This window comes from Nestor notabilis, unplaced genomic scaffold, assembly GCF_000696875.1.
Source record: "Nestor notabilis isolate BGI_N333 unplaced genomic scaffold, ASM69687v1 scaffold10040, whole genome shotgun sequence".
Classification (NCBI taxonomy): domain Eukaryota; kingdom Metazoa; phylum Chordata; class Aves; order Psittaciformes; family Psittacidae; genus Nestor; species Nestor notabilis.
In genome coordinates, this window is record NW_009910675.1 from 90,338 (window position 1) to 109,698 (window position 19,361).

Here is a 19,361-nt window from a genome sequence, read left to right on the forward strand (position 1 = left end):
CCACACACAGACCACCACAAACAGTTCATTTGGCAACAGCAATCAAAGACCAAACAACAGTTCCTGCAGAGGCAATCACACATGATTTTCTCTTCACTGGCACCTCTGTCACTTTTTAAAACCATTCTCACGTTGTCAAGGCCTAATTCAGATTTTAAGTCCTGACTTCAAAACTTCAGCACTTCAGCACCTGAGTGTAGGACCGGGTGCTACCCAGCTCCCCACCTCACATCTTCTTTCATTTTCCTCAGCCCCTGCAGCTCTTTCTTCAGGTGCTCGACAGCCTGCAGAATGTCCTGCCGCTGGGGATCGTCCTCCGCTTTCTCTGTGTACAGAAGGAAATGTTTCACAGTTTCGGAGAGCAACACTTCGGGATCCACATCCACCTGATGGAGACGCAACATCCTCTCGCAGGCGATGGCGTAGTTTTTGTGCCAGTTCACCGGGTGATTTGGATGAGAGTTGACAATTTCTTTGTACGACTGTTAAAGGGACAAAAAAAAAGGCCCAGGGGGGGACAAATTAATTGAACGAAGGGTCCAACAGCTCTTAACAGTGCTTTAAAACTGCCTGTAAAGGAACAGATGCTATTTATATGTGCGAGTCCAGAGCTGGGGTGCTTCTGTAACTCACTCTGTGTTTGCCATGCAATGTGTGATAGCGTGATAGAAATCCAAGGGGGGGCTGAAATGTTTCCCTTGCCATGGCAGCTGTTTGTTTTGAAACATTACAGATGATCATGATAACCCCACCGCACATTATGCACTTCCCCGACAAAGGCGTTACACCAGGCTGGGGAAAAAGAGAGATCTAATTGTCACGCCTGCAAAGACATGTACTCAGTATTTCAGGAGATCCGGATGTCTTCCACAGGACTTAAGCAGTCTGTTCACTTGAGTGGGAATATTCATAAACTCAACAGCAGGCACATGACCAAGGACTTTTTAGAACAGCAAAAATCACAGCAAAATGGGAAAGAGTTGAAAGGAAACTATTTGTTGACTCTGCTGGGGTATGAAACACTCCTCCTCTCTGCTAACAAACACCGATCGTTTTGTGCATCTGTTGGCATTTCGGGCAGTTCAGTATTTCCAGATACACCTCATAGCTCATGGATGCTATTCTTCGGTGTGAAATGCAGCAGAATTAATTTGCAGTGAGAAGACTGAGTTTACACTTGCTGGCTCAGATGCATGACTGTGCAATGAAGAGGGGACAAGTGTAAAGAGGGGACATCAGGACAAGCAATCTCTTGGCATGGGTTTGGAGCCCAGCACAGACAACATATTTATAGCAAAAGCAGGGTGTTGACTCGTTAGCTTTTGGCATCCTCTGTGACTGAGGGGGCAAGTATGAATGGATAAAATCCTTGAACAAATCTTTTTGAATCTGCTACGCTCCCCGTCTGGATGAACAAGGAGAATGCAGATCACAGGTCCTATATGGAAACACTCTATTTCTGTGCAGCTCAGAAATGAAAAAAAAAAGGGGGAGGGGAAAAAAGGATGGAGACCCCAGGGATCACTCATAGCCAAAATATACAACTTACAGTGTATGCAAATGTGTAAAGTTGTGATTTAATTTCTGCAGTGACAAGGGCAGTTTCAGCAAGTTCAAATATAAAGAAAGCTGTTTTCATCCTAAGAAAAGAAGAAAAACTTCCATATAATAACTGCTTAACATAACCAGCTCACATTACATCGTTACACACATCTTCAACATGCCCACATGTGGAATAGTACACCAGCATTTCCATTTAAGTTGTCAGTGATACAAATTTCTCTTCATGATGTATTTTCTCACCCTATGTCCCAACTACCCTTTGCTCCCTCCAGATACTTTGAGCAGAACCTTTCAGTGAACAAAACCACCACTTTCCTGAAGGATTTGCTGGAGGCCATGCATACTTCATCTCATTCTGTCAACCTTTTCCTTCTAAAGCTTGGCGCATTTCAATCCAATAAGGCCATGCACTACCAAGCTGCACACTTCGGTGTGTATCTACATGCCAGTGATTTGGCATTGCCCACCAACTGTTGGAAAGGAGCAAAGGAGAATTACCTGGCTTGCCACATCTCCTCATTGGCAACAGCTTCCCAGGAAGAGGGCTTGAAACTAAATGGGAATGAGAATAAAATTCAGCCATCAGATCCATGCCACTGTGTTTCACCCACCACACAACCAGCCCTTCTGACCTAGGCAGCTACAGACCTCCCAGGCAGAAGACCTGTCATGAAGCCCACGGCTCTGACAGCAGGGAATTCAGCTGATCCTCTGTCATTCATAAAACTTTATTCCTTTCTCTTCATAGAAGAAGCCTCTGGTATATCAGGTATTTCACAGCATCCTAGCTATCCTCAAAGTGAGAGATACTTTTTACCATGCACCACTGTTCAACCTATGAGATTTAAAGCACTGAATGTCCCAAGTCCTTAATTTTTTGGGGGTCCTAATCAAGTTTTAAGATTGGAATTGGACACAATACTTAACTAGAAATGTCCTTTCTATTTTTAACAGTAATAAAAATACCACATGCAGATTTATTCTATGTTCCAGAACACAAAACATTATGATTATGGTGCATGTTTAATTTTTCTAACATTGCAATAGATGTGGTTATGCTGCTGGCAGAATGATGATGAGCAGGAAGGAGCAGAGTTGCCTCTGCCTCCTACCTGCCATAGTCTTCAGTCCAGTTATAGAGATTTCTTGTAAGATTAATCCACTGTCCTGGGTCAAACACAGTATCGGAAGGAACCAACTTCTCACATGTACCCCATGGCCAAAGCGAGTAGCTCCTTCTCCAGGTTGAGTCACCTTCGTGAAGACCTATGCAGACAAAGACTTCTTTACTGCCAAAAAAACCAACAGAGAGAGCAATCGTGAAGCCATGCCAGAGACTATGGGCCACCCCACATGCTTCAGCAAACCACACACACCACACCAGTGCAGCAGACAGGGCTTAGGCAGCACAACATTTTCTGTGGCATGGCTGCCCATCCAGACCACTCCACACCAGAATGGGCATGTCTTTGGGTCAATCTGCAAAACAGTAAGCAAACACCCTGCCTGGCATTGCACACCTTGTGCAGCCAGCACAGAAGACACATCCTCTCCCCGATGCTAGACCTCACAAACACACCAGAAGCCATAGGAGAAGCCTGTTTCTTCCTGACAGCACCTGGCAACGCTCTTCTGCCTACCCATACTTGCAAGGCTCACCCTGGCTAGTCTAAATGCAGATGCTGTTCTTATTCATGGGAGTATCTAATCCTTTCTCCACTCTTACTAAGCTATTTTTATATGATGATTATTCCTGGAATACATTCATTCTATGCTAATCAGTTGGCCACAACATTCACAAAGGAGAAGCAGCAGCAATTTGCTCTCCAACCATCATCATTTTGAGTAGACAGGAAAGTTTATTTTTTTGTGATGAATTGTATCAACAACAACAAAAAAAATAATCAGTAAATACTCTCTTCTGATCACTTTCTTATTTTTCCTTCCTAAACCCCAAACAAACCTCAAAACAACATGCAACATTATATCCGGATGGAGTTACTTCTGCATAGATATTTGCGTTAATTGCAAAAATAATCTCACCACCAGGGAGGAAGTCAGTGGAGAAAATCGGTCTTTTGGATACAATACCAAGCTGTTCCATAAACAATTTCAAGAAAAAAAGGTCAAAGATTCTAGGAAAGCTGTTACATATGAAAGAAATGCTTACTGTTTATTTACTTTGAGGAAACGATGGAGATTAAAAGCAAGTGTCCCATCGGGTAATACTCCTTCCACAGGATTCCACCGGTTCCCAGGAAAATAAATGTCAGGTAAATGCTTTGCCAGCTTGGGTAAATACCACTCGTAAGTCATCATCTATCAGCAAAAATACTATAATTAAAAAAAGTAACAAAGTTTTCATCCATTTTAACATCCAGAAGAAATGGTTTCTGCAGGAGTAATGACAAGCCAGGATCTACCTGGCTAAGGAGCAGTTCTATGGAAAGGGACCTGGGGGTCCTGATGGACAACATGCTCAATATGAGTGAACAGTATGCGGCTGTGGCAAAGAAAGCCAACAGGATCCTGGGTTACATCAACAAGGGCATCACCAGCAGAGATAAAGATGTTATTGTCCCATCTGTTCAGTACTTGTCAGGCCACACCTGGAATACTATGTTCAGTTTTGGTCTCCACTATACAAAGAGGTGTAGACAGGCTGGAGAGGGTCCAGAGAAGTGCCATGAAGGTGATGCAAGGACTGAGAAGCCATGTGAGGAAACGCTGAGAGAGCCGTGTTTGTTCAATCTAGAGAAAAGAAGGCTCAAGGAGACCTGATCACCATGTTTCAGTATTTAAAGGGTGGCTACAAAGAAGATGGAAACTCCTTTTTACAAGGAGTCACATGGAAAAGACCAGGGTACAAGTTACATCTGGGGACATCCTGGTTGGACACAAGAGGAAACTTTTTCACAATGAGAACAGCCAGCCATTGGAATAATGTCCCCAGGGAAGCAGTGAATTCCCCAACACTGGACACTTTTAAGATTCAGCTGGACAGGGTGCTGGGCCATGTAGTCTAGGTCATGTTTTGCCTAGAAAGGTTGGATGAGATGACTCTTTAGGTCCCTTCAAACCTGGTATTCTATGATTCTGTGGCTCTGTTTACTCAGTAAAGTCACCTGTCATTTCAGCAATGGCCCGGGGCCATACCACCAGACTGGGTCACCAGTGGTTTCTGATCAGAAGCACATGCTCTTCATCATGGGCAAAACTCTAAGAAAACACAAAATAGCTACTCCTGGAGACAGACAAGAGGACTTTGGCTTAGTTAAATATGACGTGCTGGGGTTTGGGTTTTCCAGCAAGTTGCAAACCCTTGTTGAAAAGCCAAGTTGCAAGAACTGATGTGGCAGTGGAAGTGTAAGTGTCACCTTCTGTAAGTGGGGTTTTTCTTCTCCTATTTCTCAAGAGAAAAAGGAGAGAGTGTAACCACCACCCAGGGACACACAGCACCTATGTTTTTATGTAGAAAATAGAGGCAGAAATATGCAAAACCACCTTTGGGAGATCAAGATAACAGAGGAAACACATGGAATGAGCCTCAGCACAGTAAAGCCCTTGGGAGAAACCCCAAAACTGCATTGCCCATGGAGCAACTGCTGCCCTCCAGGCTGCTCCCAAAAGCCTTCTGCTGCCTCAATATCTGTATTTCAGGCCCACTGCAGAAAATAGCCAGGACAATGCTTCCTCACCATGGCAAACATAAGCCCTGTGCCACATCTGCATATCTGCCATGGTGAAGGACTTGGGCTTCCCATTTCCCTACCTGCTATTGCCTCCTTGTTGGCTTTTTGGGCTTGAATGGGACTCGCACACCACACTCCATCCCAGAGCTACCCACAAACCTTTAAAAAAAGCCATGTTACTTATTTCTGTATCATGAGTTTTATTTGAACAAAGAGACACCCTCAAGTTGAGAAAGGAGAAAAGTTGAGAACTTTTGCTTCCTATTTTTACATCTGGCTTTTGCCTCTTTCAACATTACTTTCTGAACATACCTCTTGGTCCACTAGGGTGATATCTGGCCTCATCCCTTCGCAATAATGAATGTAACGGAGAGCATTCCCAGGTAAGTCTCCTCTTAGCAAGATCACTGCACCCGTTGGCATTGAGGACAGCACATTCCTTGCAAACTTATCAACAACGTAGTTGTTGCTCTGATCACAAGTGCTTAAGAGAACACATAAAAAATAGTATCTTAAAAAACAGCTATTTGCATGAATTTGCATATCTTCAGAACAATTTTATTCACTAGGCATTCACAGGGGAAGTCCACCCTGGTCAGATCTAGCTGAAAAGCATCATCTCTCTTTGCAGAGAAACCGAAATACAGAAATGAGGCATTTAGATGACAGTTGTCCATAAACTAGCACCAGAGATATGAGTCACTACAGTTTTGCCAAAATACACGCTCATTGCACACCTTCACCTTAATTATGATGTTTTTCTTGGGCTAAACCTCAACTTGCTAAATGGTGTTAGAAGGTGACCCCCATCCTTTTAATGATTTTAATTAAGCCTTAAAAAACTAAGTTTTTGTAGCATCAGGCAGAAGTAGATTTGGATTACCTGAGATTAGATCCTTTTTGCTACACAGTTTTGTGTGCGCACATGCTCCAGGTATGGGCTCAAAAAAACGACACTCCATGACTCCACTCAGGATGTGAAGTATGATTGCCTCACCTATGGACCAGCCTTTGGGAAAAGATTTGTGTCAAGGAAGGATTCCTGGGTACGAAATCTATGCTTTGTTGGTCTACCTCTACCTGAGCATTGCTATTACTACACTGACTCCTACCCAAACCACTGCAGTCTTCAGCATGGTTATGGGGTAAGGAAGGCCTACACTACAGATCAAACTCTTCAAAAAGGAAAACAAGTAAGAAAAGCTCCAGGTTGCAATGAAACCTGAAGAAAAACAAGAGAAGGAGAAAGTGACTGCTTAGGTCAAATCAATTCTGCAACACCTCCTTAGGAAATAAAGCACAGACTCGGAGGTTTTTTTCATTAGAAGATTATGTATCTACAGAGTTTTCTTCCTTCAACCTACATGACACCCCCATATACATTCTGCAACTGGTGCTTGGTGATTTTGAGGAAGATCAAACAAGGGAGTCCTGTAGGCTATGACCATGCAAGCTTAGATGTGATGTGTAAAGTGCTTTTACCACTTCAAAACTAGGATGAAAACCCCAGGAGTAGGAGTAGGAGGTTCACAGAAGCACCCCAACCACATGGCACCCCACAGCTCTGCAAGGCTGCACCAAGACACATGCCCAGGGGATTTGTTACCTGTAATTTGCCCAGACTTGGGAAGTGACAAGAGTGAGAGCAGAAAGCCATTCCAGCCACGGCAGGAACCCGCCGGCCCACACCCTGGGGAAGTGACAAGAGTGAGAGCAGAAAGCCATCCCAGCCACGGCAGGACCCGGCTGCCCTCCAGCATGGTGCTTCCAACCGAGGCAAGTGTGGCCAGCCCTAGCCCTGCCAGCACAGCCACCACGGCACTGCTCTGCAGCCAGAATCGCTCCACCTAGGACACAAGATCACAGAGATCCTCTTTCTGTTTCCTCACCTAAAGGGAACAAATAAGCAGCTGTATTTCTGCACCTTAGGCAGCTTCAAGACAATGTCCCAGTTAAGTGGGTTTAAGGCTTCTTCCAAAAACTAACATACCAGAGCAATTTTTGGAGTGCAACTTACCACGCCCAGAAGCAGAGGTTTCGTAATATCCAGATTTGCTCTCCAAGAGAAGAAAAGGGAATAAAGACAGAGCATTCCAGCAAAGAGCCAGATCACGGGTGATTTCTGCTGCTTTGTCCTATTAAAAAAATAAATAAAATAGCACTTTAATGACATATTGAAAAAGGAGACTGAAGTTATACATGCTTGAAAACCACTCTCTCTGCATACCTAAATGCATTTAATATAAGGAGCTGATGAGCCTTTCTTTACCTTTGCAATTTGTGAAACTTCTGTTTTCAAAGCAGAAACCCACCAGGATTTCAAGATTCTTAAGCTTGCCATCTACAAAGCCACAGGGTTACCAGGAGCAGAGATATTCTGATCTTAAATAACAGATGACCACAGCCAATTACTGAAAATTTTGGCCAATGCAGCCAGTAAGAAAGTGCACATCAGAGCGTATATTCTCCTCCAACTTACGGCAGTGCTGTGTTCACACAGGCCACGAGTGCCAGGGCAAGGACAGGAAGGGAGAGCTCTGACTTCATCTGTGCCAGCTGAAACCTGAGGAGAAATTAGTGCATAGATGCATCATCCCCAAACTGCCCCTTGCACTCAATTGAAGTGTCAAGAGAAGCAGGGAATAAGCACAACATAACATATTCCCATTCTGCTACGATTGAAGCGTACCAGAAATGGGAACAAGTTCAGTTTACAAGTCAGGATTTTGAATGAAACAGCACCAGGAAGGGGGATCCAACTATCTTTCTTCAATGGAGAAGACAAACGGACATGCACACTGTCCCTGTGCCAGACACACATGGCTCCAGCTCTGCACCAAGCAGAGGGAAGGCAGGACAGAAGCCACTTAGGCCAAAATGACAGCAGTGACAACAGGTTTCTGTCCACTAAAAGGCACAGTCAAGATTTTACTCACACCAGCATCTCTCTCATACTGGATCCTGTCTCAGACTTGGCCTAGATTGAAAGAAAGAAAACCAATAAGAATCATTCAGCATATGCTGATTGCTGAATCACTGGGGCAACAGAAAGTCTTTTCATTCGCTGTATGCTGAGCCCTAGGCACACAGGGCTCCTCAAAACTCCCTCAGGTGGTACCCCAAGGTGGTCACAGGGAATGGTAATTGCTTAAACAACAAAAAGACAGCAAACTCAAACTTCATTGCAAGATTTTCCTCCAACGTCCTTGTTTTACATTATGCCACTGTGCAGGTTTACCACCTGGATAAGCATTTTTTCAAGGTGCACCAGCCCACTACCTTGTGACTAGAGCACATCATATGGTCTCTGCTATATCATAGAATCATTTAGGTTGGAAAAGACCTTTAAGATCATTGAGTCCAACCGTTAACCTAATACTGCCAAATCCACCACTAAACCATGTCCCTAAGTGCCACATCTACACCTCTTCTGGGACATTTTCCCACAGCCTCAACTCCAGCTTGCTTACCAGACATGCCCATGTCTCCTCTGTCCTGACAGAGGCAGAGCGGAGTGAGATCTGTATGAGATACATGAGAATTTTCATTGCAGAAACCTACAATCCATGGCACAGGTCTGGGAAAGAAGACGTGGAGGTGAGGAATTACCTTCCTAGGTGCTTGTTTGAAAAGTGGTAGCTATCAGATAAAAGATTGGGTAAATGGATCCAGGAGGTCTGGAAGGAATATTTAATCCTAATAAAAACTGAATAGTGAATTGTATTTCAGATCTGATCTAAAAATAAAAGTGTAAGAGGATGGAGAGTCAGCCCACAACTCCTGAAGCACCTCTCTGTTTACTGCAAAGCCCTACCTTGCTGGAGGCTGATGGTTTCTGCTCCCAGACACATCCCTTGCAGGAGGTGACATTTCTGATCCTTGGCTTCTGAGTGGAACCCTTTCCCAAGTCCTCTCTGGTTTGTTTTCTTTTGACCCTGCTTGCCCTTAAAATGAAGCCATCGGACACAAGAGCTGTCTGCCCACCCAGGCAGGGCTCTGGCATTAGCCCAACTGGCATCGGGACCAAACGCTTGGATTTTGCTGCACTTACTGCTCCTGCTTCAGACAGTTCATCGTAAATGTGATTTGTGATATAGGATTACATGCAGTCCATCACCCCTAAGCCTCCTGAACATCAACTTGAATTCATCACATTTGATAGAGAAAGGAGCTAAGGGATTTGCATGCCTTGGTATTGCTCTGCCCAATGGAGTCCCATTCTCAGGAGACAGCTGGGAACAGGGCAACAGAGGAAAACTCAGAAGTCCTTCAGAGGGTGGATTTTTATCTCTGCAGGAGTTTTGGAAAGATTAAGTACCAGCAGTGGGAATTATCAAGTCTTTTGCCTCACAACGTACAGCCACCCAGCTCTCCAAGAAGGCTGTAATGGAACAGCAATGGTACTGGATGTGTCATGTTGGCTGGATGCAGGGGCTTTATTTCTGAAGATGTGGGGCTCCAGGACCCCAAGGCGTGACACAGTATGAAAACAGTATATTTTTCCTCTTTTTTCTCCTAGTGGTGTGATTTCCCAGCCCTCTGCACTGACACCTCCAATGCAGGAAGGACAGAAGGGGTGCTGGGCACTTGCTTTCCCTGGATGGCCAGAGTCAAACATCTAAGGCAGGGCTGGAGGAGGCAGATACAGACCCTATGCTCTGCAAGCAACCAAGCAATATATCCCTCCTTTGGCAAGGGCACAGACCTGTCAATAACTCAAATCAGAGGTTACTGAGACCCCTCAAACCTACCATTCATTTAAATTCAATATTAGTAAGAGGAATCTTTTTTAAAAGGTACAGCAACGAAAACTGCTTCTGACCTCTTAAAATAGTTGAGTTTAAAATAAAATAATAATAATAAAAAAAGACAACTATTAGTCTTAAAACAAGAGAAACACAAAACTGATGTCACCATCTTCCTCTAGCACAGTCTGCTCTTTGAGGTCTTACAAATACGAGACTCCTGTACAGCTCAGTAAATAATACAGCTCACCCCATGAAGGCAAAGGCAAAGATAATTTTTTCCCATATTCCCAGAAAATTTCTCATCCATTTGGAAATGCAAATTCCCATGCCATCTGGGAATGGCTTTCTCATCCATTCCCAGAAAACCTGACAGATCAGAAAGTCAAAATCAGAAATAAATTTTTTAAGAAGAAAACGTTTTCCATTTCTTCCCCTGCAAGCCACTAACCATCACAAATAGAAAGATTCTGCTGTTGCCCAACTTAAAAGCAAGTAATTTAGAAAATGACCCTTATTTACCAGATTGAATGTCCCATATTCTTCCCTGAGAAAGTGGGTCAAAAATCCTTGAAAAGTCGTCTGGTCTCCCCATGTCCAGCGGGCTCGATTGAGGTAGGACGAAGCCGGCAGATAGAGATAAGGCAGCAAACCAGCCAAGAAGCATAAACCCAACTTCAGCAAATGGCCTAGGGACAATTCCTGCACCAAAATATGTCATATTGCATAACAATGTTTATTTTAGTTTAATCACGCTGGAACTTCAAGAACAGATAAAGAAAAAACATCAAATATATTTACACAGAGCTGATCTCTCAATTTATAGTAAGTCCCTACAAAATGCTATGTTAAACCTTACGATTTTGTGGATTACTAGGAAACTGCATCAAACTGATCTCCTTTGCATGGCAGGGTGAAATTTAAGTGAAGCAAATAATATTAGCTAGGACTCATGAGTATCATACTCATTGCATCTTTCACATTTAAATCATGGCATGACATGCATAGATGGCTGAACCACTGCAAGGCTGAGATAACCCACTTTGCAGCGATTAAGAGTTGGCTGGTATTCCATCTGGCAAAAAAAAAAACAACCGTTGCTCTAGTTCAACTACACACATCATCACCATCATCAGGAGTCAGTTTTGCCATTTACTTTATCACGATTACACTGGCTAAACTGGATAGGCCAACTTTTGGGGTGGGATTTTCAAGACTGCCTAAGGGGTCAGGAAGACAAGACTTTCAAAGGGACTTCTGTGCCTAACTCCTTTAAGTGCTTTGGAAAATCCCACCCTAGAATATTGCACGCTTGCTTTATCATTAGCCACTGCCCTGTCAATCAAAGCACTTCTTCAGCAGTTGGGGTTATGGGAAAGAGGCACCATTCAGAGCGATGATCTACAGAGCAGAAAAAGTAGCTTGATAATGGCGGTGGCCAGAGTTCCTTCAGAAGAAAGCTGGCTCTTTTTTACTTAAAAAGTCACTGTTTTCCATCCATTATCCTTCTTATTAGGTGGTTTTCTGCAGAGGCACTGGGATGCATAAATTATTTCCCAGGAATGTTATATTGGCACAGGATTGTCCTTGCTGGAAATCACAGTGGTCTCTCGGACCTCCATGGTTCAACAAAAACCCCCAAGAACAAAAAACACGCTCTGTTTAAAGAACACAAATATATTGCAGAAGTGAGTCTTCACTGTTAGAGGAAATACATAGTCAGAACAAGGCCTGCTGGAGACACTGAAAAGATTTTTGATCAAGCTTGTCTGAGCTGCATCTTTTCTCCTACAGCTTACATGCTTTGCCCCAGGCATAGTTACACCCTGTATAACTTGAGAGCAGGACCTCTAGCAGGAGATGAAAGGCATATACTTGACTGCATCAGAGGTTTGCTGTTTCACCGTAGGTAGGCTTTCCTTTAGTCTTCCCCAGCTGGCACGAGCCAGGCGCTCTTCACCTGACAGCTGATCTGTTCTAGGACTCTCAAGTCCTGGCTGCATCAGAACTGTTGGCACATCCCAACAAGATGCTGAAGAGGAGTTCCCCCTAAAGACAAAGCCTCTGCACCCTTCTTGCTGTGTTGCTTATTCTGGTTGCATCTTCAGTTACCAACAACAGCCGCAAGATGCTCTGCAACAAGTGGACATGGCTTTTGTTTGTCACCAGCAGGGAAACAACATACAGAAACTCATCTCCAGATGAGTTGATGGTATGAGAAAACCACTGCCAGCAGCTAGGAGAAGCAGCACACACAGACTGCACATGCCTGTAACTTCTCACTGACAGATATTCGTCTGCTTTCCTGTTTGAACATGCCCTTATTTCCTACATGCTGGGCAGTATTTAGCTCCTAGTATCGGTCTTGTGGTTGCTTACTGGGTATTTGCCGGGGCAGAGCACTCCTGTCCCAAGAGACACAAGCAGGTCACAGATTGCTGGTGCGAGCAAAGCCCCTAAATGGTGATCAGCAGCTCTGGTATCAGACAGAGGGACTGTAACTTCAGTGGGTTACGACTCACTAGTTATGACCCCCTAGACTGACCCATGACTGTCCATGTTTGTACATCAACATAGAAGTGGCACAACTACTTGGAAAGAATTAGTTGCTGCCTTACAAAAATAGAGGTATAGGTCACCAAAATACATACCATCTTTCTGAAAAGCTGTGAGAGAACCCAAGGCACAATACAAGCGATATAAAGCACTATCGTGTGCTGATTGCACAAACTGAGCCCACAGCAAAAGGCACCAAATTTAGAGATCTGAAAGGGAAAAATAAAACCACCACATTCACAATTACTCTTTACAGTTCGCAAAAATATTGAGACCAAACCAGCTTCAGTACAGCCCACAGCACCCTCACAAGAGAAAAGCAAGCACATCAGTGAGCACTAGTCAACTGTAACACAGACAATATGGGCTAATTTTTATTTACAGGGAAATTTCCTCTTCATTCAGTGGAGGAAGACAAAGCTACAAGAACAACTCCATATAGAAACCTTGGGTCAGTGCCACACACACCTCTGGCCACTGCTCCTCCTCTGAATTTGCCTCCTCCTCCACAATCACTTGCTGCTTGGTCCATGTTACAACCTGAAGTCATGCCCAGGCCAGCTCCTTGGTGGGCAAAAAGCCACCAGAGTCCCACGGACATTATTGGACTGGAGCTGACAACACATCCTCATCTTCCCAGCCATCCCCAGGGAGGGACTTTCATCTATCATCAGAGCATCACCCCAGCTTATTTCAGTCACTGGTGAGGACGGTGTGTGAGATGCAAACACTTGCCTTAGCATAGTGATGAGATCACCTTGTAATTTGTTACTAACTGCTCAGCCTTCAATGTTGGATGCAGCCTTGCTGTGGAAACACCTTCCATAACTTCATAAAAACATTAGTGGGCTTCAGAGCTGCCCTGCAGGACTCAGAACAATCTCAGCAGTTTTTCAAGTCTACTGATGAACTCCAAGCACACCCTTGAAGATGTCTGCATGACCATCTGATTTCTGAAAAGCACTGTAAGCTTGATGTTGGCAGCCTGGATTCTTCAAGGCGTGGGATGCCAGACACCAAAAACTACTTAAACAAGCTCCTTAACTGCTTCTGAAAATCTCATCTGAAAATCCCATTGGAAACTGGGCATGTGAAACATGGGAGCAGATTGGAAAATGCCCAATTCCATCTCCATGGAGTTCAGGTTGTAGGGATCTTGGGACAGTATTCACCAGAAAATAAAAAACAACCAGTGGTGAAACAAGGTCTCTATAACCACCAATTAAACATGTTATTGGAGAACTCACAAAGCTGAGTAAAATACCACTGAGGACTCCTGAAATTCTAGCCTAGCCTGACAAAAATCTTTTCACTCACACAATTTACAGGAGTCACAGCAGGCAAGCCCGTCAAAGGAGAAGAGATCAGATGTTCAGGCAAAGAAAAGTAGAAAGAACAAGATTGCTGAGTAAAAATATCATTTGGTTGCCTAGTCTGTTTGAAAAACAGATAATACAGCATGAAATTTAAAGTCTCTGTATTTAACAACGCCATTATTTTAGGGGCACATTTAATTTCAAAACAAGAACTCATTGAAAAGTTGGTCATTTCTGTTTTTCAGTAGAAATCTAGGTTTCTGACTGCATGATGTTTTCTGTAAAATGTATCTATTTACCCCCGAAAAAAATAAGTTCTGAAAACAAACATTTGAACACCCACAGCCTAGTTTGAGTCTTTGATACATGAAACCAAACTTTGCATTAAAATATTTAGATGAAAGCAATTTTGCTTTTCCTGTTTCCAACCTGTGTGTATTAAACAAACCAATCCCAAACCCATCCAACAGGTCCCAACTCAACCCTTAAGCCAAGTGGATAGGTTTTGCAATATTTGACACTTCTGAACAGCCAGGTAGGTCAGGGATAGATACCACCCAGCACAGGTGCTGAAACAAGTCCCAGAATTTGGTCTTTTTTATTTAAACAAAACTAAATGAGCATTAAATAAATAGGAAGTTAAACAGACATGTGACAACTAATTAAAAAATAAATAAATAATTATTCACTTTGCTTGAGATGTTTTACCTTTGATCTCTCTCTTGCAGTGGATGCCTCCTCAAAATGAGCGGTGAGAGCCATCAGCAGCCCCACAAACAGATTGTTTAAGCTAAAAACCTCTGCCGCGATGGACCACTGCCATGTTAGACGAGAAAATGAAAACACCCCCGCAGCAAGGATTCCTCCAGCATATGAGCCAGAAAGCCTGCAAACACAGATAACATGAAATCTTCTTTTCCAACAAAAAAGCCTACTTTATTGTCCTTTTTTTAATTTTTTTTTTAAACATACCATAGAAGCAGAAATGATGACTGCCACCCAGCACCCTGCCAAAACATTATATGGTTAATATCTTCCTAATAATTTCTTTGCAAAGAATTGCAATTAGGAAGAGCAGGCATTAGCCAACCTGTCTATCTGCAAGCCACCCAAGAGTCAGCTTCCTTCACAAACACCATGAAAACTTTGAATTTGGTTCAGAAACCCCGATGAGCAATGGCCCAGCGGGTCATGGTATGCCGAGCCAGGGAGTCACGCCTCTAATGGGATACTCTCTGCTGGAGGAGATGCCAGCAAGGGTGCAGCCTTAAATTCATCAAGGCGATGAATAAAGAGTGGATTAGAGCTATTCATGATGGACAGCATTAGCAGAGCTGTCCTAGGGGGGTATTTAGTGTCTCAGGGGTGGGTGAGGATTGCGGTACCTGTGGTCCCAGCAGGGAGAGGTGCCTGGCAGGGTCAAACGCAGGGAAAATGGGTGTCAGCTCCAGCAAGCAGGAGGGAGCAGAGGAGCAGGTGAAGCATCTGCCATTGGGATGGCTGCGAGCCTGAAAGCTGGGCACCTCTGCGACCCCTGGATGGGATTATGGCACATGCTCCCCACAGAGCCACTTGCCAAACTTGGCTGGATGCTGCAGCTGGCACAGGGAGCCCACAACGTGGGATTTAGCCCAGGAAACCTATTATGCCCATTCTGAATAGTGGCTCTGCCTGTTTGGAAGGTCTCCCCTTCAGGAAGTCACCCTGAAAAGACGCCTCATAGGGCACACAACCAGCTCAATTAAGCCTTATCCAAAGACGGAAATAGCTGTGGCTATGGTCAAAGCTCCTCTCCAGAAATTCACTATCCAACTGTAAGACTAAGCTAAGACTCTACCACAAATTGGGTATTTTTTTCTAGTTCCAATCCAGGTACACACACTTCCATTTAGACCTAACATTTCCAGCGAGTTTAAACTGAAAATTACAGCCAACTTCTTCATCTAGCTCCATGTGTAATTTGCTCCTAAATACCGACCATATCCTCTAGCACAGCCGAAGTCCCCAGGTGGATTGTTCCGCCCATCAGGGATCAGAGAGTGGATGTACATGTAGGACTTACTCATTGGATTCCTCACGTAACTCTGAGATAAACAGCGACCAAAGAAACAAAACCTTCAGGACCTACAAACAGAGATGAGGGAGCTGCTGGCACCTGCTAGAGAGCACTCTCTAGCAAGGGCTCCTCTCACTGGTTATGCTTTCCTTCCACCTTCCCAAAATGTCCTCAGGACAACCAACCTATTTCTGCAGATGTCAAAAAAGGACTTGTGCAGACAGAACAGGAATTTTTAATCCATTAAAAATGGGAAGCAGGGTCCATGGGGAGAAGAGGACTGGGATGAAAAGAGAACTGCAGAAGACTATATCTCTATTTTTCCTTCTGCCACCAGTATCAGACATTCTGGGTGGGCTGGGGCAAGACACACCACAGATTTTTGTCTCCTTTGTAAAGCATTTTGAGATCTGCAGCTGCAGGAGAAGGTAGCTAGAGGGCAAGAAGTAATGCCATTCACTTAACACTGGAGAAAAAGAAAACAACCCTCAGGTGCTCGAGGCCAGAGTGAGACAAGTACAGAATGACACAGAGCTTCAGCATCAAGATGGTAGGAAGAGGTCTTGAAATAATTAGTGGAAGGGGAAAATAAGCCTGAAAATTCCCAATTTACAGCAGGTGGGACTGTTTCAGACCAAACCTGTGTCTGATGTACCCTATAAGCTTTTGAAGAAAGGTGATGTGGAACCTCTTCTGTAGGAAATCAGGCAAACCACTAGAATCTACTGTTGTGCTCACTGACGCATGCCACCATGAGGGACTCTTCCAACCTCTAAACTTCACTGTGGTTCAACACAGGTCCAGGTATTTGGCACAAAATTCTCCATAACAAGACCTGTCACTCACTGCATTAATATAATGTTTCAAAACCCACACAATTGCCTATAGAGAAGGCATTTGCAGGCATGAATGTTGCTCTGTGGCTTTTGCTACCAAGCCAGCCTTGAGTCCATCTCCTCCAAGAGAGAGGTGGGGCACATATGACCTGCCTGGTAGGTTCTCAGCCTCAAGGGCTCCGACTGTGCTCTCCTCCTCCCTGTTATAAGAAAGATGTGGCACCTCAATAGGAAAAAGGAAAGATGCAATGGAGTTTGCAGGAAGTCAGGGGTGGTTTCTGCTCCTAGAGAAAAAAAGGAGGAAAGGGCAGTGGGGCCATGTGTATTTAAAAACCAAGAGATCCCCCGACACACAAACCCCTCTACACAACATCCCTAAGTTTTGACTAAACCCTTTAAACAGCACAAACTTTTAGTTACAAAGAACAACTTTGTAAATCCCTTTGAAATTCTTGCAAGGAAATAAGACAAAAAAAGGTAAAACAACTTTCCCCAAAACCTTCAGATGAAAAGCAGCATTCTAGGCACACATCCCAATCATTTACAAGTTCTCCTTGTCTTTCCCAGAAAAGACCGTAGAGTACCATAAGGGTTCAAATGAGATGAAAGAAATCCCATCCCCTTGATAAAAATGTCTCAAACCTGTGATTCAAGTTTTATGAAGTAAGGCTTAAGCAAAAGCTACTAAACCCAAAGCTTAAAGCCTGATGCCAGCTATGTGGGACAGAGGACACCTCTGTTCACCGAGCAGTGCAGGTCAGGATCCAGCACTAAGAACAGTCCACAGATCTGTTTGCCAACAGAGCCGGTGTTGCCTTTAGTTTCCTGTGAAACTCATGGGAAAGCCAGGCTGCTAAGCTTACTTTGTTAAAGCATGTTGCATGCACGAAGGAGCATTAAGCTCCTACAAGTATGCTAGATGCTAAAAAAACAAATGGAAATGTGTTGCATTCTTGAAGAACATCAAGACAGTAGCTTTGGGAAATGCAAGCGGAAGACCAAGAGTTTTTTGCAGATTCTGTTACCAGCAACGTAAATGATGGGTTTATGAGTTTGCTGGTTCAGAAAGAAACACTCTTGGAAGTGAAAGTGATCAGAGAAGGTATCTCCAGATAAGGATGAAGACGACCTGGCAGAAAAAACCCCACAGCCAGCAGGTTCATCCAATGCAACAACTCACAGTGCAAAGTAGCATTGGCAGGACAAGCAGAAATGAATCTTATGCAACTGTGTCAGTGTGATGCTGGGGCTAAATTAAATCAACCCTGCCTTGTGGCTGTGCTAACATGGTTATACTGTTCATTTTGATTGACATGAGGACCTCCCTGCGCTACTGCACTGTTATCTGGCAGCCTCTTGGACTTCTCCAGCATAGACTCACACTGCACTGTGTCTCTCTTGCCTTACCATCAAGATGGCCCCAAACCTACACACTGTCCAAGGAGATGACAAATCAACTCAGGCATGGCCAACACAGGTTAGCCATCTACAATGCTACATCTACTACAACATCTAGGAGGGCTTTATTCCATTGATTCTGGGGAGCAGGGAGGATAGCATGTTCCCTCCAATCTTGGAACTGGTATGAGAAACAACAAATGACTGGAACAAGAGGATCAAGGGACTACCAACAATGAAGCCATGGCAGTGGCAATAACCATCCAGTGTTCATCTGCCAATACAGTGTAAGCACACAGCTATCCTGCACTGACTCCCTCAAGAACAGAGGCTTTACAAAGAGCAAATGGTTGGAAAAACCCTGCTATGAGGCTCCGTCCGGTGGAGGGGGGATCCTGGGAAGGCAGGGTCACCTAGGAAAAAGCATTCAAAGTAGCATCCTGCCCTCGAAACAGCTTCAGGATGCAGAAATCAGCTCATGAAAGAAGATCTGCAGCCAATGCAACAAGGGGAAAGTCTTCATAACTTCTCCGCGGGTATTACAGCTACCACCAGCAGGCCCACTTCGAGAAGGATTGAATAAGCCTTGCAGGCTTGTTTATCTTAAAATATAGGCCAAGAAAACAGGTTGTATTTTTGATTTTGCAAAATCACTAGTTTGGAACAAGACCTGCTCAAAGCAGGTGGAGCACTTTATCAAGACTAAACAAGTGGAAAGAAGGTCCCTTACTATCAGTCAACTGCCTTCTGAACATGAGGAGAAATTCTCATCATTTGAAAACACACTCAGAAGGGATAGAAACAGTCAGCAAAGGAGAGGCCACATGGTCCTTCATGGGGAATATTTTCCCATGACAACCCTGAACATAAAAGGAAAATACTAAAAAAGAAAATAAATTACTATTTCGTTTTCCTTTTCAGACATCCAAGCAGAAGAATGTGTGGCTGGGCCTCAGCTCCAAAGACACAAGCAGTTGAAACTTGCTTTAATCAGAAATATTTTAGCTGAAGGTTTTTATTAAGAGCTTACAGGAATAATCAGGAAAACTGAAATTAGGTATTTTAATCTGGTTTTGCAATTATAGTTTTTAGCTTCTCATTGCTGGCAATCACTAAAACATGTCAGTCTGTGATTTAAAATTTAGCCTCTCCTCTACATTTGGTAAAACTACCTGTTAGCCCAGAGCACAGGTTACATC

General features: G+C 43.9%; 1 protein-coding gene across 1 annotated transcript in view; it reads right to left on the bottom strand.

Moving 5' to 3' along the window:
• Positions 1-225: 225 nt before the first annotated feature.
• Positions 226-19,361, bottom strand: part of TMEM260 (transmembrane protein 260) — a gene marked incomplete at its 3' end in the record, with an annotated part of 28,234 nt that continues 9,098 nt past the window's right edge. Inside the window, exons 4-17 of the mRNA XM_010011172.1 lie at positions 14,581-14,758; positions 12,652-12,765; positions 10,523-10,702; positions 8,192-8,232; positions 7,735-7,818; positions 7,273-7,390; positions 7,014-7,102; positions 6,862-6,945; positions 5,568-5,739; positions 3,734-3,882; positions 2,676-2,852; positions 2,062-2,115; positions 1,550-1,640; positions 226-482 (exon numbers count right to left, since the gene is read on the bottom strand). Of these exons, the coding sequence (XP_010009474.1) occupies positions 226-482; positions 1,550-1,640; positions 2,062-2,115; positions 2,676-2,852; positions 3,734-3,882; positions 5,568-5,739; positions 6,862-6,945; positions 7,014-7,102; positions 7,273-7,390; positions 7,735-7,818; positions 8,192-8,232; positions 10,523-10,702; positions 12,652-12,765; positions 14,581-14,758 (1,788 nt within the window). The remainder of the gene's footprint in view (positions 483-1,549; positions 1,641-2,061; positions 2,116-2,675; positions 2,853-3,733; positions 3,883-5,567; positions 5,740-6,861; positions 6,946-7,013; positions 7,103-7,272; positions 7,391-7,734; positions 7,819-8,191; positions 8,233-10,522; positions 10,703-12,651; positions 12,766-14,580; positions 14,759-19,361) is intronic.